The sequence below is a fragment of the Salmo salar genome, chromosome ssa01 (assembly GCF_905237065.1).
Source record: "Salmo salar chromosome ssa01, Ssal_v3.1, whole genome shotgun sequence".
Classification (NCBI taxonomy): domain Eukaryota; kingdom Metazoa; phylum Chordata; class Actinopteri; order Salmoniformes; family Salmonidae; genus Salmo; species Salmo salar.
Window position 1 is genome coordinate 124,183,690 of NC_059442.1, and position 25,728 is coordinate 124,209,417.

Consider the following 25,728-nt stretch of genomic DNA (forward strand, 5'->3'; position numbering starts at 1 on the left):
ATTTGCTTTATATAGCAAAATGTGCCCACTCTGGTCTTGGCACATTACGCTCTAGCCAACAGCTAGCAGATGAGGGTAGGCTAACTACATTAGCTTTTTATGGATAAGAGCAAGTTTATTTTTATTTATGAAACAGCAACCAAGCATTGATTCATCATGTCCCCTGAATAAGACACTCAATATTTATTGGAAAGGAGCATCAAGCTCATCACCATGCACTTTCACCACCCTGTGAAGTTCATAACTATTTCATCTGTAGCCTATAAACTGCATGCTTTCCCGAGTGGTAGTGGGAGGACCAACAAATTTGACCGATAAAATGATCCCGCTTTGTCTAGCATATTTTGTCAACATTTTTACTTTACTTGCATAAAAAGGTTGGATGGAAACCTGGTTGACAAATGTTCAACTGACATTTAGGGTCTGTTTCTCAATGAGTGGAGACGGGGAGAGAACTACTAATTTACGGGCAATAAATAAAACATCTCAAACAAGCAAGACAAAACACTAGATAATTGTCATAAAGTGAGTTTCAGAAATGTAAATTAGAAACTTATACACAGATGCACAATGATGACAAACTCCACACTTTCCCATAATGTACAAAATGTCAGTCAAATCAGACAGTGATTTGAATTTAAAATAAAAATTGAAAACTTGAATAGGTTCTTATTTTAGAAGGAATATAAAATGTTACAATAGTGAAGTTGGAATTTTAGCTTCCTTCTTGAATTGACTGGCTTTAATTCGAATCCACCTCAACCGATGTTGAACACCTCAGTGGTTTGAAAGAAACTTTCAAAACGTATGTTGCCCCCTGCTGGTCTCAGTAGTCTGCTTGAGAAGGTGGGGGGGTTTATTGTACAAATTGTGTATAAGTCATTGGCGTATGGGTGCATCTCAATAATCTAAAATGGCGTCCTTTTGTAGGCATTTTCAGATGACTGCATACCAATTGAAGGAATAAATACTTATATCGTGTGGAAGACTAGTAGAGACACCGACACAAATGCATCTTCAATATTATTTTCCTAGTGTTATTCATGGAGTCAACTGTCAAAAGAGCTGCCTACACCTGCCCTCTTTAAAAGACTAAACAAAATAGATCGGGCAGCATTACTCTGTTGAAATGTTTTATTTCTGTAAAAATGACAGTAAATCAAGTTGATAGTAACTGTAAACAAGGCTACTATGAGCTACGGAAGTCATATACATGCCTTTAGATGTCTGAAAGAACTAGGATAATTTGCTATTTTCAGGCTGCATGAAACATCGGTACTTCCCATATTTGTACAGTTGCCTTTTTTAATCTGCTGTAGCTCATGCAATTCGCTTTAATTTGTTGGAAGTTTAGCAAAATAACAATGTTGCTTGTTTAAAAATGTCATTTAAAACTGCAGTTTTTATTATGTACTGGGATCCCTATACTGGTCAATTGAGACAAAAAAACCCACTATCAAACAAGAACAATGATGTATAGGAATATACAATAACAAAATGGCCCAATCACATACTCGTATAACTACTCCTCTTATAACTACATTCTGCGATCAACCTTTTAAACCAGTATTAATTTCCTTATGAGAAACAATCATGTTGGTCTTTAGCCAAATAAAAAAATAAAGAAAGGGGTAGCACAAGTGATATCTGATGAACCAAGTAGCTTTTACTCAATTAAGGTGATCAGAGTAACAGCTTTTATTTCACAAAAAAAGTATGTATCATGTATTTGTAGTAAAATTTGGGAAAATGCGAAGGCCGTGTTTTATTTATGCTTATCCAATATTGATCAATCAAAAAGTAGAGAAAAAAAATAAGGACCGAAATTACCATCACGGCTCCCTTTTTAGTCGTCGTCAAAATTCTGTTGTAAAAGGAAGTTAGCGGCCAAGTTCTCATTCTTCTCACAGGCAAAGTAGGCCTGTATAACAAGTCCTTCAGGGAATCCTAGGGCTTTTAGCTGTAAGACAAAACAGACAAAGTCAATATTGAAATTACATAAACAACATTCCTGAATAGAGATGACAGGATTGATATTAGATTTCTATTCCCATAAATAGGCATTTATTCAAGTCATAAACATGCATCTTCAGTTGAAAACAATGCAGTCTGAAATCAACACGTCGCTAAACCCTTTACACTAGTGAGAATTGGCCAATATGGGTAGGGCTAAATAGATTTTTTTTTTAAAATAAATATGAAATACATATGCACAAGCATAGTAGCAATTGAAAGGAAACAGTTGAGATTATAGGAAAATTTGACCCAAACTGAGGACAACAGTTCACCTGACAAGACTGAATCCAAACGTTACACTGTTGATTGTGTTCAATTTACATTTAGTGTAATTTTCACTGCATTCATTGATAAAATCTGAAAATACTCTGGATACATTCAGTAACATAAGAATATTCCTGGAAAAGGTGGGGTAGGTGCAACAGACAAATAAATGACAAGGGTTTGAGTGAGAGGACTAACTGGTGTCTCCAAGTGGACACACACCTCTCCAAACTGTGCCCAGTTCCTAAACAATTTCAATGCACTTTTATGACTCAAAATAGAGTAACTATTGTTTTTGCTCTCCTAGCTGTGCCGTTGAGGAACTAGAGCAAGCACCCTTGTAGTTTTGTTTGGAACACAACCCCACATGCCCGCCATCCAACAATTACTGTTGTTTACACAATCCATGGCACATTCTGAATTTCAATCAGGGTTGAATGGAGGGAACCCGGTTACCGAGATTTACCACACAAAACCACTCCCCTTTCCCGGGATAAATAACTGAGAAACCGGTAAATTATAATTAAGAAATAAGGCCCGAGTGGGTGTGGTATATTTATTTAACTAGGCAAGTACGTTAAGAACAAATTCTTATTTACAATGACAGCCTAGGAACAGTGGGTTAACTGCCTTGTTCAGGGGTAGAACTACAGATTTTTACCTTGTCAGCTCGGGGATTCGATCTTGCAACCTTTCGGTTACTAGTCCAACACTCTAACCACTAGGCTACCTGCTGCCCCAACGGTTAAGGGGTGTTCTTAAGCACGATGCAGCCCTTAGCCATGGTATATTGGCCATATACCACAAACCCCGAGATGCCTTATTGCTTTTATAAAGTGGTTACCAACATATTTAGAGCAGTAAACCACAGGTTGTCGTCATACCCCTGGTATACAGTCTGATATACCACGGCTGTCAGCCAAAATCAGCATTCAGTGCTCGAACCATCCAGTTTATAAAATTATTTATATGATCAGCATGGCGTGAAATGGAACTGTTAAATGATATGCAATGTTCACGGCCGTCATCTCTACGGCCTCTGCATGATGAATCAACGTTCAGGGTGGTGACAGATCGCCCACCTCATTATGGATCGCAGTTCACGATGCACGTAGACTTTTTTCTGACAGGTAGACCTACATTTGCTGCAGTGTAGTCTGTGTTACAGTAATAAAAACCGAATGCGCGTCTAATACACCCATCTCCATCTGGCTTTCAGGGGTCACCATATTTAATTGTAAAGATGTTTTTATTGCAGCTGCAGAGTTAAAAACAGCCCATCACGCTAATATCGTATTAAATCTGTGCATGAGCGAGCCGCCTATCAATTCCTTTCAAATTGCATCCATAACACAATCCTGTTGTAGAATGATATACAGTGCATTGAGAAAGTATTCTGACCCCTTGACTTTTTCCACATTTTGTTACAGCCTTATACTGGAAAAAGGAAACCGCACACTGCTCTTGATAGTATCACTGATATTTAATAAGCTTACGTATCGGCCTCACGGCCTTCGTCAGAGTTTTTGTGAATTTTCTGAAAACAGCACCTCTATGTAGACCTAGCCCCACCCACATCCGTTCCACGCATGGAAAGGGGTTGGAGGCAAAGGAAAAATAAATAATTGCTACTAAACATAACAATATGCATTTCACAAACACTACAAAAGTGTATAAATAAGAGGCATTAAACACATCCATAAAACCACAATGAGGACATAGCAAGTTTTCATTAATCATTGGGTACATCGTACGAAAAACATCAGCGTAATCTTAAATAGGCACATAATTCATGTTCAAATTCACAACATAACATATACATAGGCATTTCATCATTAAATCCTTTAGGAAATAATGTCTGGAGGGTGAAAATCCAAAAACATTCTCTTTTGCTCAGAGCATTATTATCACCTCCCCTGTCTGATATCTTGACTTTCTCTATGCCACAAAATCTAAAAAGGTAGAAATGTCATGTTTTAGGTCATTAAAATGTACTGCAACTGTATAATCCCTGTCGTTTCGCCTGATTGAACTTTTATGTTCACTAATTCTCTGTTTGAGAGAGCGGGAGGTCTTACCGACATAGCAGAGCCCACATGGACATTTAATCATGTAAATAACATGGGTGGTGGTACACGTAATATCATTTATTTGAAACCGTTTTCCTGTGTGGGGTCACATTAGATGTGGAGAGTCTATATACCAGCATTCCCCATGTGAGGGGGGATGGCAGCACTAGCACACTATTTGGGAGACAGAGATACTAATGAATATCCACCAACAAACTTTATTCTAGAGCTGGCAGAATATGTTTTGAAGTATAACTATTTTAGGTTTGATGATGAATACTACCTCCAAACAAATGGAACGTCGATGGGCTCCACATTCGCGCCGAGCTATGCTAACCTTTATGTGGGTCTATTTGAAGAACATTTTGTCAATAATGAAAACGAAAACCCATTTTTGAATAAAATCCTTAAGTGGTATCGATATATTGACGACATTTTTTGCATATGGAGAAGGAACTGAACAAGAGCTGTCAGATTTTCTGGCACTACTCAATGACATTGACCCCAATCTCAAATTCACTATTAAACGTGACACTCAACGTGTTCATTACCTCGATATGTGGATTGAGAAATCACATGGAACCCTGTTTACAACTCTGTATAGAAAAGAAACGGACAGAAATACTATTACAGGGGGACAGCTCCCATCCTGAGCCATTTAAAAAAAAAAAAGAGGACTTCCAAGAAGCCAATTTTTCAGACTGCACCATATATGCCACTCCACAGAGGATTATCTAGCAAAAGCAGCGGAGATGCGCATTAGGCTTCTAAGAAGAGGCTATTCGCCACAATGTGTGGATGAAGCTCTTAATTTGGCATTGGGAAAACACAAGATGAATTGTTACAAAAAAGACCCGCTAAAGAACACTCTAATGTTCACAACCACATATACTTTGAACTCACGAAAAGTGGGAGATGCGGTCAAGAAACACTGACATATTTTATCATTGGACCCAGCTTTGCCGGCCGAATTTAAAAATCCACCACTTATTGTGTATAGGAGAGGTCGCAATTTACGCGATAAATTGGTTCATGCAAACTGCCAGCCACAAAAGAAAAATCAGCCAGGCTCTTTTACGCCCTCTACCAAATAGTAGCTATAAATGCAGAGGATGCGCACAATGCAACAATATGATGAAGTGTGAATATTTCTGACACCCCCACACAGGAAAACGGTTTCAAATAAATGATATTACGTGTTCCACCACCCATGTTATCTACATGATTAAATGTCCATGTGGGATCTGCTATGTCAGTAAGACCTCCCGCTCTCTCAAACAGAGAATTAGTGAACATAAAAGTTCAATCAGGCGAAACGACAGGGATTATACAGTTACAGTACATTTTAATGACCTAAAACATGACATTTCTACCTTTAGATTTTGTGGCATAGAGAAAGTCAAGATATCAGACAGGGGAGGTGATAATAATGCTCTGAGCAAAAGAGAATGTTTTTGGATTTTCACCCTCCAGACATTATTTCCTAAAGGATTTAATGATGAAATGCCTATGTATATGTTATGTTGTGAATTTGAACATGAATTATGTGCCTATTTAAGATTACTCTGATGTTTTTCGTACGATGTACCCAATGATTAATGAAAACTTGCTATGTCCTCATTGTGGTTTTATGGATGTGTTTAATGCCTCTTATTTATACACTTTTGTAGTGTTTGTGAAATGCATATTGTTATGTTTAGTAGCAATTATTTATTTTTCCTTTGCCTCCAACCCCTTTCCATGCGTGGAACGGATGTGGGTGGGGCTAGGTCTACATAGAGGTGCTGTTTTCAGAAGGCCGATACGTAAGCTTATTAAATATCAGTGATACTATCAAGAGCAGTGTGCGGTTTCCTTTTTCCTTCATCCTGTTTCAACTGTTGCCATGCACCTGCAAAAAGATTGCTCAGATGTGCGAGTGCCTCTTGAATTTTGTGTTACAGCCTTATACTAAAATAGATTCTTCAGTCATCCATCTAATAATACCCCAAAACCACAGTGCAAATATTTTTTTTTTTTGCGTTTGCAAATTTATTAATAAAAAAATGAAATCATTTAGATAAGTATTCAGACTCTTTACTCAGTACTTTGCTGAAGCACCTTTGGTAGCAATTACAGCCCTGAGTATTCTTGGTATGAAGCTACAAGCTTGGCACACCTTTATTTGAGGAGTTTCTCCCATTCTTCCCTGCAGATCCTTTCAAGCGCTGTCAGGTTGGATGGGGAGCATCGCTGTACAGCTATTTTCAGGTCTCTCCAGAGATGTTCGATCGGGTTCAAGTCCAGGCTATGGCTGGGCCACTCAAGGACATTCAGAGACTTACCGAAGCCACTCCTGCGTTGTATTGGCTGTGTGCTTAGAGTTTGTTGTCCTGTTGGAAGGTGAAGCTTCGCCCCAGTCTGAGGTCCTGAGCGCTCTGGAGCAGGTTTTCATCAAGGACCTCTCTGTACCTTGCTTCGTTCATTCAATCCTGACTAGTCTCAGTCCCTGCCACTGAAAAACATCCCCACAGCAGGATGCTGCCACCAACATGCTTCACCGCAGGGATGGTGCCAGGTTTCCTCCCGACGTAATCCTTGGCATTCAGGCTGAAGAATTCAATCTTGGTTTCATCAGACCAGAGGATCTTGTTTCTCATGGTGTGTCCCCTTTAGGGGCCTTTTGACAAACTCCAAGCGGGCTGTCATGTGCCATTTACCTAGGAGTGGCTTCCGACTGGTCACTCTACCATAAAGGCCTGATTGGTGGAGTGCTGCACAGATGGTTGTCTTTCTGGAAGGTTCTCCCATCTCCACAGAGGAACTCTGGAGCTCTGTCAGTGACCATCGAGTTGTTTGTCACCTGCCTGACCAAGGCCCTTCTCCCCCGATTGATCAGTTTGGCCAGCTATAGGAAGAGTCTTGGTGGTTCCAAACTTCTTCCACTTAAGAATGATGGAGGCCACTGTGTTCTTGAGGACCTTCAATCCAGCAAACATTTTTTGATACCCTTCCCCAGATCCGTGCCTCGACACAATCCTGTCTGAGCTTTACAGACAATTCCTTTGACCTCATGGTTTGGTTTTTGCTCTGACATGCACGGTCAACTGTGGGACTTTATATTGACAGGTGTGTGCCTTTCCAAATCATGTCCAATCGATTGAATTTACCACAGGTGCTCCAATCAAGTTGTAGAAACTTCAAGGATGATCAATGGAAACATGATGGATCTGAGCTCAATATTGAGTCTCATAGCAAAGGGTCTGAATACTTATGCAAATAAGGTTTCCGTTTTTCTCCGTTTGAATAATTATAAAGCATTTTCTAAAAACCTGTTTTCCCTTTGTCATTATGGGGTAGTGTGTAGATTGAGGGAAAACATTTGATTTAATCAATTTTAGAATAAGGCTGTATAACATAACAAAATGTGGAAAAACGGAAAGGGTATGAAAACTTTCCGAATGCACTGTATACAGTGTATGTGACGTAGTACACCATTTTTGGTGACCACTTTTGGCTCATGAGTGCTACTTTCAGAACTATTGGCTAAAAAGTATATAAAAGTACCGGAGAATCTCTATGTTTACTCGATTTATTTGACAAAAATTATTAAAATAAATCAGCATTTCTGTAAATGTGCCTGATTTAGCTAACTAGCGAATTTTCAACTAGCCACTTATCAACAGTCATCTTGGCTTGTGAGATTCCCTCCTTTCTTACCCTCTCAATGGCCTCCTTCTCCTGGGGTGTGACCTGAATATAGTTCATGCCACTTCCAGCCTCCCCACCGACCCCCACTCCAACACCTCCTCCACCACCTACTCCTCCTCCTCCCTGACCCCCCTCCTGGGCTGGCTCATTCAGCATCTGGATGAACTGCTCTTGGTGGCTGCTGATTTGCTGAAAGGGAAACAGACAAACAGGATTGTGTTCATTAGGGCACACTATAGAAAAACTGTTCACAACGGGAAACAGGCCTTTCTTATTAGACCAATTCCAAGTAGTCCCTTCTCGCTTTACTCCGTTTTCTTCCGTTTGGTACATAATGAACACAACCATGGAGAGAGAGTGATCAGGGGTTTGTTCAGGAAAGAGCAACATTTGACTCAACGTTCAGATAGAAATGCATTGTACAGATCAGGTAACTGTCATATGAGCCAACTGTTAGTCACAGTTCTACACATGACATTTCTACTAGCAACACTGAGTGCAGCCCCTCTACTAATTCATCTGATGTTTTAGATTTGGTCAACGCACCAGTCCAGGCCAGTGGTTCCAAGAACCTTTGATACCTTCAACATTGTGAACATTTCACATCGTTGAACAAATCCCAGGTAATTACAGCTGACCAGAGGTTGGTTTGAGGCTGAACACATTCTGCTTCCCAAATGGCACCTTATTACCTTTATAGTGCATTACTTTTGACCAGAGTTCACATAGGGCTCTAGTCAACAGTAGTGCACTATAAAGAGAATAGGGTACCATTTGGGACACAAAAGAGTATCACAGTAGGGGTCTGCTGCTATGCCTTCAGGCTCTGATCTCATCCCTTCAATATGCATGAGAGGCCTGGGGAGCTAAATGACACAGACAAATGTATCCGGCAGAAGGACTAGAATTCCATCAATTTCACTGCTCATTGTAGCCAGTTCAACTACAAAATCATGGAATAATTGTCTATCATCAAGAGGCCAGAGATTCGGGAGTATATCGGAGACAGACTGTAAATCGAGGCGTTTGTGTGAGTGTGTTGTCCATACTTGCAGAAGCTGGGGGTTCTCCCTCCCTATCTGCTGTAGTAAGGCAGGGAGCAGAGAGGGGTTCTGCTGGATGATCTGTCTCATCTGGAGAAACTGGGGCTGGTTAACCAGGAACCCCAGAGGGTTGGCTGGAAACACAGGAGTGGGAGAGAGGGGATAGGAGGTCACACCATAGAAGGACAATGGCACTGTTCTATTTCCAATCCACACAGTTCTATGTTCCATTTCCATGTTCTATTTCTACAGGTCCATTTTGTATGTTCTTTGTTCACAAAGTTCTACATTCCTCTTCCACACAGCAGCACACCAGTGTTCTAAACACCAGTATGCCAAACCGTTTATGGCATAGAACAATTGATACAGTACAGCACATCGGGCATCTTTATTATTCAAAGGAAAAGACTAGAAAACCGTCAAATGCTTTTTCTGTGTCCACTGCATACAGAAGTGTTGTTACACATGTGCATGCATAGAGTGGAGAAGCAGGCACACACACACACCTCCTGTTGCAGCGCTGGCTAGGGAGCCTGTGCTGGCTGGGGTGGTCATACTGCCTGTGTTCAGAGCTGGAGTTCCTCCACCCACAGGGGGCACCACTGGGTCAGCACTCGCATGGCCCTCCTCCCCAGCTGGGATCCCCTGAAGAACAACCACAGGAGATACAACATGAGAGCTGCCAGACAGGGTGGAGGAATCTAGCTCCATCATCCCAGCTCTAAGGAACACATGGATGAAAACCGTCAGAGCACAAAAAAAAAAAAAAAAAGGGATATTTTGAGTCAATGATCACATTAACATGCACACCAATATACCGTTATTATTCGGGATACTCAAGTATTATGCATTTGAGTTGACAAACATCATATCCCGTTTAAATACCCCAAAAAATCTTGTATCCCGGTTATGAGAAACCCGGAAAAGACACGCTGATCTGTGGCATGTAAACATCTTATCCCGTTTACTGTTTTTTGCAGTGTGCGCAGGCTCAGTTTTGTATATCATTGGTGTTGTGTGATGTTCTCATCTGATTCTCAAACAAATCATTTAAAAAAAAGTAGGCTACCTGCGCAGTTCGATCCACCATAACGTATTTTGCTGATACTCCGAACAGGACCATATAGCCTACTGGCTACTTTCACTTATACTTCCTGCTTATAATGTCTGACACTTTGTAGGCCACATTATTATTTCTGACATTTGGTAGGCCATGTGTTTGTCAACTAGCCAATCGTTAGCAGCTTCAGTTCTGTCATAAATTGTTGCCCCAGAAGACTAAATAAAGTAGTGCTCACCAGAATAATGTCTTACATTGACAGAATTAATGCATTAGTAATCTAGTTAAACACTGCTGAATGTTTTTTAGGGACCAGGGAATAAATGCAATAACTCCAAAACAGTGGAGAGATTTGGACATTTTGCACAGGACCAAAGTTATCAGTTTGACCGATTTTAAGGAAATGAAAAGCAGAGAAAACAATGATACACATTTCTGATAAGACTTCGGGTAGTCTGGGTGCATATTTTATGTGCTTCTTACCGTCTGCTTGCACAAGTGACAAAGACAACATTACAGTAGCATTCGGATTTTCGGGGAGACATGCTGGAAAAAATATTTTAAAAAAATACTGAAATATCACATTTACATAAGTATTCAGATCCTTTACGCAGTACTTTGTTGAAGCACCTTTGGCAGCCTCGAGTCTTCTTGGATATGACGCTACAAGCTTGGCACACCTGTATTTGGGGAGTTTCTCCCATTCTTCTCTGCAGATCCTTTCAAGCTCTGTCAGGTTGGATGGGGAGCGTCGCCGCACAGCTATTTTCAGGTCTCTCCAGTTGGAAGGTGAACCGTCGCCGCCAGTCTGAGGTCCTGAGCACTGTGGAGCAGGTTCTCTCAAGGATCTCTGTACTTTTCTCCGGCAATCTTTCCTTCGATCCTGACTAGTATCCCAGTCCCTACCGCTGAAAAACATCCCCCACAGCATGATGCTGCCACCACCATGCTTCACCATAGGGATGGTGCCAGGTTTCCTCCAGATGTGACGCAAGGCATTCAGGCCAAAGAATGGTCTGAGAGTCCTTTATGGGCTTGCCGCCAGCTCTAAGAAGAGTCTTGGTGGTCCCAAACTTCTTTCATTTAAGAATGATGGAGGCCACTCTGTTCTTTGGGTCCGTCAATACTACAGACATTTTTTGGTACACTTCCCCAGATCTGACACAATCCTGTCTCGGAGCTCTACGGACAATTCCTTCGACCTCAGTTTTTGCTCTGACATGCACGGTCAACTGTGGGACCTTAGATAGGGGTGTGCCTTTCCAAATCATGTCCAATCAATTGAATTTACCGCAGGTAGACTCCAATAAAGCTGTAGAAACACCTCAAGGATCATCAACGGAGACAGGATGCACCTGAGCTCAATTTCGAGTCTCATAGCAAAGGGTCTAAACACTTTATAAAGAAAAAAATTAAAAAGATTTGCTAAACAGCCCTATTCTTAAATGGATTAATTAAAAATAAACACATATAAAAACCTGTTTTCGCTTTGTCATTATTGGGTATTGTGTTTAGATTAAGATTTTTTATGTATTTAATCCATTTAAGAATAAGTCTGTAACTTAAAATGCGGAAAAATTGAAGGGGTCTGAATACTTTCTGAATGCACTGTATATTACGCTACGTAAGGTTATAGCCCTACAGTCAGTGTCCATATTTCAGTTACTAGTCCACTTAACCCATATTAACTTAAAATTATGAATATTCTGTTTATTAATGGATACTCGTGAGTGGGATATCAAAAGGTGCATGTAAACAGCTTATCCGAACAATACCTTAAGCGGAATATGAGCTACTATCCGGAATACTGTGCGCATGAAAACGTGGTCACTGTCATATTATATCACTTTTAAACTAAACCACTCAGAATAAAAAAAAAAAGGGATGTCAGACTGGAGAAGTGGATGGAGTGATGGGAGGTACTTACTGTAAGCAGGTACTCCACAGCTCTGTCTGGGTTGTTGAAGCTGGCTCGGAGTGATGCCACCACCTGCTCCCTCTCATAGCCCATCAGCATCATCTCGGTCACCATGTTCTCATATGATTGGCCTGTCACTGAGGAGCAGGAAGAACAACCAATCAGATGCCATTTTGATCCGGGAGACTCTTGAAAACTTCAGATGACATTCACTAGGATAAACATAGATACAAAAGTGAAAGAAATAGCCACATATATATATATAGGGAAGACAATATTAAGACAATATTAAGACATGGCTATAGACCTAACTACAAAAGAGAACGTATGCTTTCAGATTATAATCAATTCACAACATTGGGTTAACTCATATCAGGAGGACCATTTACCTAGAGCAGAAGTTGCCTCCTCGAACATGTTCACATTGGCCAAGAGACCAGACGAACTGAAAGAGGAGTAGAAAGCTGATGAGTACTGTTCCATTTTACCGTGATCTGTTCTCAGAAAATACAACCATTAGGAGATATTAATTATACAATAAACAACACTAGCGAAATCTAAAACGTCCCCATTTCCAATAAGAACGCAATCTCAGTTAACGTTTTGCATGTGGCTACCGTCGAAAATGACCCTGGAAACAGCAGCTTCCTATTAATGACCCAGGCCAAATGTAACAGTGGCTACATCCCAAATGGTACCCTACTTCTTATGTGTAGTTCAATAATTTAGAGGGGGGGCAGGTAGTGCACTATAGGCAATAGGGCTCTGGTCAAACAGTGAACTATATAGGGAACAAGACCAGGGCCTGTGAACAAAACATTAGGGACACCTTCCCAAGATTCACTTGCACCCCCTTTTGTCCTCAGAACAGCCTCAATTTGTCTGGGCAAGGTGTCGAAAGCGATCCACAGGGACGCTGTTGATTCAAATGCTTCCCACAATTGTGTCAAGTTGGCTGGATGTCTTTTGTTGGTGGACCATTCTTGACACACAGAAAATTGAGCATGAAAAACCCAGCTGCGTTGCAGTTCTTGACACATTCAAACGCCAGGTACTTACTCCCGTTCAAAGGCACTTCAATCTTTTGTCTTGCCTATTCACCCTCAATGGCACACATGCACAATCCATGTCTCAATTGAGTCAATGCTTAAAAATTATTATTTAACATGTCTCCTCCCCTTGATTTACATTGATTCAAGTAGATTTAACCAGTGACATCAATATGGGATCATTGCTTTCACCTGGACAGTCTCATGGAAACAGTTCATTCGTTTTGTACACTCAGTGTATATGGATAGGTTTGCAATTTGAGAGTCACTGACTGCCGACCCAGCCCTACCTGGTTGGAGTTGATGCTGGGGCTGAGGTGTTGGAGGGCCTCTCCTCAGCTGGTTTGTCCTCTGGTTTGCCCCCCTCAGGTGGGTTATCTGAGCCTGACAAGGCAGCAGCGGGTACTGTGGGGACTGTAGTACTGGAGGTGGTAGTCGTGGTAGCACCGGAAGGCTGGGCAGCTGCTGGGGCTACTTTAGGCTACATAGAGAATAAGGGAATGTCCAGTGCTCAAGGTTGTGCTTAAGAGCATATTTTATTTAAAACATAGGCCTATAGGTGATACAGTACAAATTATTTTAGCAACATGGCTTGTCAGGTAAGAAGCATGTGATCTGATTTAGGCTATACACTGAATATCGATTGGCAGTAATAATTACCATTTTAGGCCACTATCACCTTGTGAGGTAGCAAAAAAATAGCAAGCCATCTTAAAAAGGCAATTCCACCACTTTAACTAATGAAAATTATCTCCAGCACAATACCAGTCTCTACATGTGAAAACGGCACATTTCTACATTGTGGAAAAATAAAGTTAGAAAGTTCTACCCAATGACATATCAAAAGGTAAAACAGATTTGCGCGGTGAAGTGGGGAGCAAGAAAATATGAAATACCCTCCGGCTAGAAACGCATTGTAGGTTTTGAAAAATCACAGTTTAAAACTAATCCTACCCTGTGATATCACAGAGAAAAGATTTTTAGGACCTTTTGTTAATATATCTTTTTAACCACAGATCATAGAAATGCTCCGTTTTCACATTTGTAGACACTAGTTTGGTGCGGAGATGAATACGAGGCTGAAAAGTGGCAGAATTGCCCCTTAACTCCCAGGCTGCTCATTTTGATAAGTAACATTTTTCCATCTGAAGATTTAAAAGAACAGGTTGCACAATATATTTCCACAAATCTAACATCGTGGATTGATGATAATCAAAACCAGTTTAAGTTATTTATGCAAATGTTGATTTGAAAAAAAACTTGCGAAAATACACGTATCAAAAAGTAATATACCAACAATACATTGGGGCTTTGACATTCAGAGAGGAACGGCCTGGTGGTGGCGGCAACGCACTGTTTACCGGCATGCATGTTTGGTCAAGAGGGGAAGAAAGTCTTACTGGGTCAGGGGAACCCCTCGTGCTTCAGTCATATGCGGGCCTCACTTTGTCCTGAACGATTACACTGGCTACCAACAGTGGAAGAGTGTATTCGCCATGAAGCTGAAACCGGTTCTGTGCCCAGTCAATGTAGGCTCCAAGTCCACTGACACCATCGGTGTTACAGCGACATGGCGGGTGGCTTCGGTGATGGATGTGAATCGGCTAAGAAGCTACTAAAGGGCCCAAAGAGTTGTCATGTTATGTTGTTGGTAGATGATTAAAAAAACTAAGCCAGCTATCTAAGTGCACCGGGCCATGCAAAACAAACTGGCCCACTCACACAGATCTGGCATGGTGTTTGGGGATGGAATACGCTAGCTACAATAACTAAAATCAACAGAATACATGTTTTGCAGAAATGAATGGTGTAATATCATAATCGGATGTCATTGTTAATTTTAAAAGGTCCTAATTTTTGCTGAACTGCCTGATCTTTATTGGCCGATACAATGGTATCAATGGTAGCCAATGTTCCCTACATTTTCTTCCTCGCTGAGCACAAACTGGAACACTGAAAATTGTAACTTCCGGCACACGTTTACTGTGAACACCGAGGCAGTACTCGCTTTAAATTAGTAGCCTACTTGTCCACTTAAAACTGTGGCTATTTGATCATAATGTAGGCCTCCTAGAGTTGCATATAATCCAAAAAATTAAAACATCTAGAAAATGCATCACATAACATTCCAACATGGAAATAGCTGTTATCGTTCAGTCTACAGTAGCAGCCAGTGTGGTGTTCAATGTAAGCCTACATTCCATAACTTTTTTTAAAAACATGCAGGGATTGACAACCTGTTTATCCACTTGACCTTCAGACAAGGTGACTGAAAATGCCTATTGACTACTTAGCTTATTCAAGCCCGTCTCAAAATACACTGCACCTTTAAGACAAAAAAAGAAAAACTCTTTACCTGACACGCTTTCAAAAATGAACACGTTTTGTGCTCGTCGGAAGCAATCACTCCCACATTGTTGACTACAAATGATCTATAACTTGGCTAATAACTAACTAATTAGCGAAGGATATGAACAAATGTAAAATGTGCACATTGCTACATATAACTCGCTTCGATCTCAAAACAAGAGCATCTACTCACGACCGCTCATGCTGTAAAAAAGCAATCCAGTTCAAAGTGAATGGCACAGATCCACATATGGCAATGGTGTATTTGCATATACAGTGCCAGTCAAAAGTTGACAGCTACTCATTCGTTTCTTTATTTTTACTATTTTCTACATTGTAGAACAGTGAAGACATCAAACCTATGAAATAAGAGTTGTTCTTTTTTTTTAAGCGTTAAAATCAAAATATTTTATATTTGAGATTCTTCAAAGTAGCCACCCGTTGCCTTGATGACAGCTTTGCACACTTTTTGCATTCACTCAACCAGGTTCACCTGGAATGCTTTTCCAAAAATCTTGAAGGAGTTCCCACAAATGCTGAGCACTTGTTGGTTGCTTTTCCTTCAATCTGTGGTCCAACTCATCCCAAACCATCTCAATTGGATAGAAGTCAGGTGATCTGATGCAGCACTCCATATCTTGGTCAAATAGCCCTTACACAGCCTAGAGGTGTGTTGGGTCATTGTCCTGTTGAAAAACAAATGATAGTGGGACTAAGCGCAAACCTGATGGGATGGCGCGTCGCTGCAGAATGCTGTGGTAGCCATGCTGATTAAGTGTGCCTTGAATTCAAAATAAATCACAGGGTCACCAGCAAAGCACCCATACACCACCTCCTCCATGCTTCACGGTGGGAACCACACATGGAGATCACCCGTTCACCTACTCTGCGTCTCTCAAAGATACGGCGGTTGGAACCCAAAATCTCAAATTTGGACTCATCAGACAAAATGACAGATTTCCATCGGCCTAATGTCCATTGCTTGTGTTTCTTTGCCCAAGCAAGTGTCTTCTTATTGGTGTCCTCCTGTAGTGTTTTTTTTGCAGCAATTCAACCATGAAGGCCTGATTCACGCAGTCTACTCTGAACAGTTGATGTTGAGATGTGTCTGTTACTTGAACTCTGTGAAGCATTTATTTGGCTGGAATCTGAGGTGCAGTTAACAAATGAACTTATCCTCTGCAGCAGAGGTAACTCTGGGTCTTCCTTTCCTGTGGCGGTCCTCATGAGAGCCAGTTATCATAGCGCTTGATGGTTTTTGCAACTGCACTTGAAGAAACTTTCAAAGTGCTTGACATTTTTGTTATTAACTGACCACGTCTTAAAAGAATGATACTATCATTTCTCTTTGCTTATTTGAGCTTTTCTTGCCATAATATGGACTTGGGCTTTTACCAAATAGGGCTATCTTCTGTACACCACCCTTACCTTGTCGCAATACAACTGATTTGCTCAAACATATTAAAAAGGAAAGAAAATCCACAAATTAAGGGACACCTGTCAATTTAAATACATTCCAGGTGACTACTTCATGAAGCTGGTTGAGACAATGCCAAGAGTGTGCAAAGCTCATCAAGGCAAAGGCTGGTTACTTTGAAGAATCTCAAATATATTTTGATTTGTTGAACACTTTTTTGGTAATTACATGATTCCATGTGTGTTATTTCATAGTTTTGATGTCTTCACTATTATTCTACAATGTAGAAAATACAACAAAAAAAACTTAAATGAGTAGGTGCGTCCAAACTTTTGACTGGTAGTGTAGGCCTACTGCAGCGCTGATTGGTTATGGTGCACCGGTCTGTGTAGAGTACGGGCTTGATTGGTGCCTGTCAATGCAATAGAATCCTACTCTGATGCGGTCTGCCTACAACAAAATCTCTTGCATAGTTAGTCTGCAAAACTAAGTCTTGCATAGTTTGTTTTGTTACGTTGCATTGAAAGTAGCTAATATTATGTTGATTCGATCACAATTACCACAGTAAAGAGAAACGTTGATAGGTTTTAAACGGGGAAAACTCTAGTTCAAGTTTTCCCCGTTAAAGTTCAATCTCGTGCAGGCTGATATTTCTTCTGCGTGGCAGTGGATGGAACATTCATGGTAGCCAATGTTTGTCAGCCATTATCTGAATTTACTGCTGCAATTAGTAGGTTAGCATGTGGCTAGCTAGAACTACCATCTGCCAAAAGAGTTTGTCAGTTTGGTTACAGACATTCAATGTCTACGATGCTAAAGGTTTATCTTGATTATGAGTAACAGCGCGAGAAATGCTTATGTGCTGAACTGCTAATAAGTGCTGTGTTTCAAGGCTACTAGCGGTTAGATGGTAGGAGTCAGGGTAGGTGAGCGGAGTGAGAAGAACGTGCCCAATTTGACTAGAGCGCCGAGCGAGACTCCAAGGCTGGAGGGTCGGCCTTCTCGACCGCTCAAATAGCGGTCACTTCATGAGCTCAGGGCATGCTAAGCCCAGTATGCATTTGTAGTTTATTTTCATAAAGAAACTGAAAACACATAGGTGCAAAAATGATGATGACTTAAGAGATGAAGACCAAGAGCGGGAGTGCGGTGACGTAACGTCCACAACTAAAGAATCATTGTGGAATCTGAAAAGGTCAGTCCCCTGAAAGCCTGTCTGAAAAGGTCAGTCCCCTGAAAGTCTACCTACTACATGCACATGCTAAAAGAAAGGTAGATAATTGTCAATGTAGCGCATATTCCAACTTAAGGAGTTTTCCATTTTGATTGGGTTATTTTGCCTAAAAACCTTTAAGACTATAAAATAAGAGGTCGGCCGATTATGATTTTTCAACGCCGATACCGATTATTGGAGGACCGAAAAACCCGGTGCATCGGCCAATTATTATGATTTTTTTTGTGTGTGTGTGTGTGTGTGTGTATACATACATACATACATACATACATACATAACACACAGCTCTGAAGTGACAACAATACTGAAGAGTCTGCTTAGGAGACAAATATTGTCAACTGTTTGAATAATGAAAAATAGTTTGCTGAAAACAAAAACTGTCATTTCTATATGCAGGAAATCCTATTTTAATAATGGGCATGGTAAGAATTGACTAGCAAAGTGCGAGTCACAATTCCCATGACACCTTCTAGCAAAATCTGAAAAGCGGTTCCTTCATTTATTCCATAGGATATTTTTAGATTAACTTAAAATAAGGTCTGTGTTTGGTTTAGGCTTACACCACCTTGCCAATTTTATAACTGTGTAGATATCCATAGGATATAACTCTGATCAATATAAGCGAAGATACATTTTTTTGTAGAGTGGATTTATGAAAATATGTTGACAAACGTTACCTAGTGAAATTTACACGGGTATCAAAACGCCGAGGCGGTTTAAGCACAAAACACAGACCTTATTTGAAGTAGATCAAGACATTCTCTATGGAAGTCGCTCTGGATAAGAGCGTCTGCTAAATGACTTAAATGTAAATGAAGACATGAACGGTAAAATAACGAAGGAACCCCTTTCAAGTTCAGCCGCAAATTATTACAGGAATTATGACGCGTCGACTATTTCTCTCTAAACCATATATCTTTGACTATTACGAGCCTGCTGCTGCCTACCACCGCTCAGTCAGACTGCTCTATCAAATCATAGACTTAACTATAATATAATAAACCTTAGTTTCCGGATTTCACCATATTAATGACCTATCATCTCGAAAACATTGTTCTTTCAGTGACATACGGAACCGTTCCGTATTTTATCTAACGGGTGGCATCCATAAGTCTAAATATTCCTGTTACATCGCACAACCTACAATGTTATTTCATAGTTCTGTAAAATTCTGGCAAATTAGTTCGCAACGAGACAGATTCTGTATACCCTGATTCTGCGTGCAACGAACGCAAGAGAACTGACAATTTCACCTGGTTAATATTGCCTGCTAACCTGGATTTCTTTTAGCTAAATATGCAGGTTTAAAAATATATACTACTGTGTATTGATTTTAAGAAAGGCATTGATGTTTATAGTTAGGTACAGTCATGCAACGATTGTGCTTTTTTTCGCAAATGCGCTTTTGTTAAATCATCCCCGTTTGGCAAAGTCTGCTGTCTTTGTTAGGAAGAGATAGTCTTCACAGTTCACAACAAGCCAGGCGGCCCAAACTGCTGCATATACCCTGACTCTGTTTGCAAGAGAAGTGACACCTAGTTAAAAGAAATTCATGTTAGCAGGCAATATTAACTAAATATGCAGGATTAAAAATATATACTTGTGTTTTCACTTTAAGAACGACATTGATGTTTATGGTTAGGTACACGTCGGAGCAAAGACAGTCCTTTTTCGTGAATGCGCACCACATCGATTATATGCAAAGCAGGACAGGCTAGATAAACTAGTAATATCATCAACCATGTGTAGTTAACTAGTGTTTATGATTGATTGATTGTTTTTTTTTTATAAGATAAGTTTAATGCTAGCTAGCAACTTACCTTGGCAACGTAAAGCAGGTGGTTAGAGCGTTGGGCTAGTTAACGTAAGGTTGCATCCCCAAGCTGACATGGTAAAAATCTGTCGTTCTGCCCCTGAACAAGGCAGTTAACCCACCGTTCCTAGGCCGTCATTGAAAATAATGTGTTCTTAACTGACTTGCCTAGTTAAACGACAGATTTTTACCATGTCAGCTTGGGGATGCAACCTTACGTTAACTAGCCCAACGCTCTAACCACCTGCTTTACGTTGCCAAGGTAAGTTGCTAGCTAGCATTAAACTTATCTTATATATATAATTATTTATTTTTTTTTTTATTTTTTTTTTTTAAATCGGTGGCCAAAAATACCGATTGTTATGAAAACTTGAAATCGGCCCTAACTAAAAAAAATAATAAAAAATAAAAAACAAACAAAATAAATTCGGCCATTCCAATTAAATCATCGACCTCTAAAATAAATCTATAGGTAATAATAAAATGCATCCCTGTCCTGAGTGACCAAACGTGTGTTTAGCATCCCCTGTGGCTCTGCAAGCGAGGAGAGGATATTCTCCGCTGCTGGCCTGCTCTCCAGGCACCATCACATGAGCCTGAAGCCATAGACTGGCCAAACTTATGTTTCTAAAAATGAATTCAAAGAGGCACTGTAGACTGAGCCTGATACAGTGATGAGAACCTGAGGCTCATTGTCATGCCATTCATCCACCGCAATCACCTCATGGTTCAGCATGATAATGCACGACCCCATGTAGCAAGGACCTGTACACAATTTCTGAATGCAGAAAATGTCCCAGTTCCATGGCCTGCATACTCAGACATGTCACCCATTGAGCATGTTTGTGATGCTCTGGATGAGCATGTACGACAGCGTGTTCCAGTTCCCGACAATATCCCGAAACTTCGCAAAGCCATTGAAGAGGAGTGAGACAACATTTCACAGGCCACAATCAACAGCCTGATCAACTCGATGTGAAGGAGATGTGTCACACTGCATGAGGCAAATATGGTGGTCACCCCAGACACTGACTGGTTTTCTGATCCACGCCCCTACCTTTAAGGTATACAGTGCCTTCGGAATGTTTTCAGACTCCTTGACTTTTCCCACATTTTGTTACGTTACAGCTTTATTCTACAAATGATTTTTTTTTAATTACAAGTTCCCTCATCTATCTAACTACACACAATACCCCATAATGACAAAGCAAAAACAGGTTGCCATTTTTGCTCATTTATAAAATCTGAAATGACATTTAGAAAAGTATTCAGACCCTTTACACAGTACTTTATTGAAGCACCTTTGGTAGCAATTACAGCCTTGAGTCTTCTTAGGTATGACGCTACAAGCCTGGCACACCTGTATTTGGGGAGTTTCTCCCATTCTTCTCTGCAGATCCTCTCAAGCTCTGTCAGATTGGATGGGGAGCGTCGCTGCACAGCCATTTTCAGGTCTCTCCAAAAATGTTCTATAGGGTTCAAGTCCAGGCTCTAGCTGGGCCACTCAAGGACATTCAGAGACTTGTCCTGAAGCCACACCTGTGTTGTCTTGGCTGTGTGCTTAGGGTTGTTCTCCTGTTGGAAGGTGAACTTTTGCCCCAGTCTGAGGTCCTGAGTGCTCTGGAGCAGGTTTTCATCAAGGATCTCTGTACTTTGCTACATTCGTCTTTTCCTCGGTCCTGACTAGTCTCCCAGTCCCTGCCGCTGAAAAACATCCCACAGCATGATGCTGCCACCACCATGCTTCACCGTAGGGATGGTGCCAGTTTCCTCCTGACATGACGCTTGGCATTTAGGCAAAAGAGTTCAATCTTGGTTTTATCAGACCAGATAATCTAATTTCTCATGGTCTGAGAGTCCTTTAGGTGCCTTTTGGCCAACTCCAAGCGGGCTGTTGTGCCTTTTACAGAGTAGTGGCTTCCGACTGGCCACTACCACAAAGGCCATATGGGTGGAATGCTGCAGAGATGGTTGTCCTTCTGGAAGGTTTTTCCATCGCCACAGAGGAACTCTGGAGCTCTGTCAGAGTGACCATCATGTTATTGGTCACCTGCCTGACCAAGTTCCTTCTCCCCTGATTGCTCAGCTCTAGGAAGAGTACAGGTGGTCCCAAACTTCTTCCATTTAAGAATGGAGGCCACTGGGTTCTTCGGTACCTGAATACTTATGCAAATAAGGTATTTATTTTTAATACATTTCCTAAAAATTTAATTTAAAATGTTTTTCGCTTTTTTACTATGGGGTATTGCTGAGGATTATTATTATTTTTTAAATGCATTTTAGAATAAGGCTGTAACATAACAAAATGTGGAAAAAGTAATGGGGTCCAAATACTTTCCAAAGGAACTGTATGTTACCAACAGATGCATATCTGTATTACCAGAGATGTGGAATCCATAGACTAGGGTCTAATGAATTTATTTCAATTGACTGATTTCTTATATGAACTGTAACTCCGTAAAATCTTTGAAAGTGTGTCATGTTGCATTTTTGTTCAGTGTAGATACCTAGCATTAGAAGATTATCATGTCAAATCTTGGCCAGCTAGGGGAAATACTGTTGTCCTTGCTAAAGTTTTTGCTTACTGATCTGAGTCTGCAGCAATACTCAACAATGATGGCGTTGGAAAGACAACTTTTGGTAGGCGTTGATGTCGATTGATCTCTTTCATAACTGAAAATGCAGCAAAATGTTGGTTCAACGATATTTTCTAGAGCTTTGTTGTCAAATAATGATCATGGCTATTCCATGCCAGTACAGTAGTGTGAAGAAGCTAGCTAGCTAATCAGATGGGTGGCTTTCAGACCAAAGACATCAGAAATAACACAAGGTCAAAGGTGCATATAGTCATAGCTTATTACAACAAAATAGTAAAGCAACATTTTATACAAATGAAACAAACCAATGACGCAATCAACTAGCAAACAAGGTAGGTAGCTAGTTAAACTAGCTAGCTGCCAATGTGGCTTGAAAACAAGTCATCCATAGTAGCTATAACACTTGCATACTTACAACTAAATAGCAAAAGCGACATATTACTTTATATCAAGAATTATATATTATCAAGCTAACTATGCCTTACTGTTTCAGCAGAAAATATCTTGGTCGGTTTTGAATCCCTTAGCAATGGAGATAGCCCTCTCCAGTTTGTAAGCACAAATCCGAGGTTCACTCTGATCTTGGCCTGGGCTCTTTTGTTTTCCCTTCTTTGTCTGTTGGCTCTACAAAGTTCCAGGTTACTTTGGGTTATAGGGACATGTCGTTTATCTGCCGTATATCTCCACTAGCGAAGTGTAGACAGACATCCCATTTCTCTTCAGTTTCAGAGATTCTCAATAGCTTACTCCTCCTTGTGTCATCGTCTCCTTCTCAAAACCCATTGGTGGAGAAGGTCAGAGAGGCGGGACCTCTGGCGTTTTCATCCAATGGGTTTTGAGAAGGAGACGAGGAGATGACGCTAGGAGTACGCAATTTAGATCTTCCACCTGTCTCAGTCTGTCAATGAACTTATGGCGGAAACTCGTCATTCATTACGCACAGCACTAAATCTGGTGGGAAAACCGACCTGACAGGGAAATCGAATACAAGCGTTTCAGGAAGGCTGGAGGCACAATATTGTTACTGTTGAATCACATTGGATGACCACTACCGACTTGAAGCTTTTGAACAAAGAAAATATAGAAAGATTAACATAATGCAGCTTTAAAAAGATTAAAGATTCCACTATCCCATACGCCAATAAACAGGAATCTTTCAAGGCCACAACCTCTTGTTAATTAAAACTATAGACATTCAAACTGTGCAGAAGGCACATATTGTAGCTCTGCGGTGAGACACTCCCTTACATGAACTGTTGCTGCACCTGTGAGCATAGGGAGCGGAGATGTAACAGATTGCAATCCACTCCACACAGTGGGATTTAATCTGCATTCTGTCTTCTTCGTGATATTGAGGTGCATGTGACAGGTCTGGGAAAATATTGCTTCAAGGTGAACACACACAAGCTACGCACGCATCCAATGACATGGAAAGTTAATTAAGTCCATCTGCCATTATCAGTGGTTGTCACAGTGTGTGTGTATCATGTTTATGATGGATTTGAAAATAGTGAAGCCTATGTTATGTATTCAGAGGTCTCCACCCCAATGAAGGGCATGTAATTTCATGGACAAAACGCAACGTTTCTAATCCCTTACCTTTGCCACCATGACGACCACAAAGTTCTTCTCATCAATCTTATACTCCTTGAGGGCTGTGTCATCATTTAGGATTTTCCCTTCAAGTAACAAACATGAAGATATTAATTTATCAACCGACAATTCCGCAATAACCCTGACATTCTTTGCCATTGAAATTGCCAGAAATCTATCCTCATCACCTATAAGGTTATTTCATAGTAGTGAAGAAACATTAACATGCCACATACAGAGATTGAACACTATTGCTGCAATCTGCATTCCTGTAACATAATTACATGAAAACATCGAGATGCCACAGGACAAGCCAACACAGACATGCAATTATATTGTCACAGCGCAATCCGTCCTCATCAAACTGCCAGACAAAACAGAGAGCAGGGAAATAAAAGACAAACTGTACCTGCATATATCAACTTCTGTCCAGCAACCGGGAAACCATCTTTTCCCTTCTCATTCTCAATTTTTTCCTTTAATGTTTTTACCTGTAAAGAAAGAGAAGACAGACAACAAAAAATCATAAAGAGAACGAAGTTTACTGGTTAAATGGCTGATGATTAGGCTAAAAGAGATAGCTAAGAAACCAATTAAACATTCAAAGTCTGGTGCCCGAGTTCTCTGATAGAGGTCTTATAATACTAGGCAACTAACTACACAATGTCTAAAATTAAAACATTTTATGATTGACAACTTCTCCGAATTCTTGGTCACGCCAATAGGCCACTGTCAATGACTCGGGCTGAGGAGAGGTCCCTGCACTAACGTTAGATAACGACGTTCGCCTCACAATCAAATGCCAACAGTATCTAGCTAGTTACGGGGGTGTCAAACGTAGTTAAATCGCTACAGTAACGTTATATGGATAAATTATCTGGATTATCAACATTTAGCTAGGTTAACTAATAAACTATCCAACTGCTTCATAAAACACGTGAGCAGCAGCTGTTTAGCTAGCTAGCTAACTTTAGAATACATAGCTAGCTAGTTAGCTAACGTTAGGGAGCTAGCTAACTACGCTAAACTCGAAAGTTGTCGTTTTGAATAAATACATATCGTTAAAGCACATTGTGGCTATCCATGGCAAAAGTTATTGAATTAGCCATTGCTTGTTAGCTATCAATTAGTTGGGGTTGAGAAACTTCAGACAATTAGACAGCTAACTCCAACACTTAATCAGCTAATGCTAGCATTAGTCAGCTACCGCGTACACTACCACTACCAGTTTTTGCCAACATAAAATCTCAATGGGTGTATTTGCAGTAACGAACAACCTACTTTGTTAAGTAACGTTACTAAGCAACTTACCAACGTTAGCTAGTTACTTGACTGGGGACTTAAACATGTTGAAGTTGCTTAGCTAACGTTAGCCAGCTATGTCAAACTAGCTAAGAATGCAAGTTAGCTTAGCTTGTTAGCCAACGCAACGGTAAGTTAGACGAAGTCCTCCACCCCTTCAACAAATGCATGGTTTCAACTCACCGTCTCCTCTGCGTCTATGTCAATTTTAAATGTCTGTTGTTGGAGAGTTTTCAATGTTATCTGCATTTTGGCGGCGAGCAATTTAGCTTAGGTTTCTTAACTTGTTTCACCCCGTACTCTTTCCGAAGGTG

General features: G+C 40.5%; 1 protein-coding gene across 1 annotated transcript; it reads right to left on the bottom strand.

Moving 5' to 3' along the window:
• Positions 1 to 1,120: 1,120 nt before the first annotated feature.
• Positions 1,121 to 25,728, bottom strand: rad23b (RAD23 homolog B, nucleotide excision repair protein). The gene is given in 10 exon segments (NM_001141812.1): positions 1,121 to 1,960; positions 8,049 to 8,228; positions 9,089 to 9,216; positions 9,589 to 9,727; positions 12,070 to 12,197; positions 12,450 to 12,505; positions 13,400 to 13,590; positions 24,119 to 24,198; positions 24,522 to 24,603; positions 25,598 to 25,728. Coding segments are annotated over 10 exon segments (1,164 nt in total). The 5' UTR covers positions 25,664 to 25,728; the 3' UTR covers positions 1,121 to 1,846.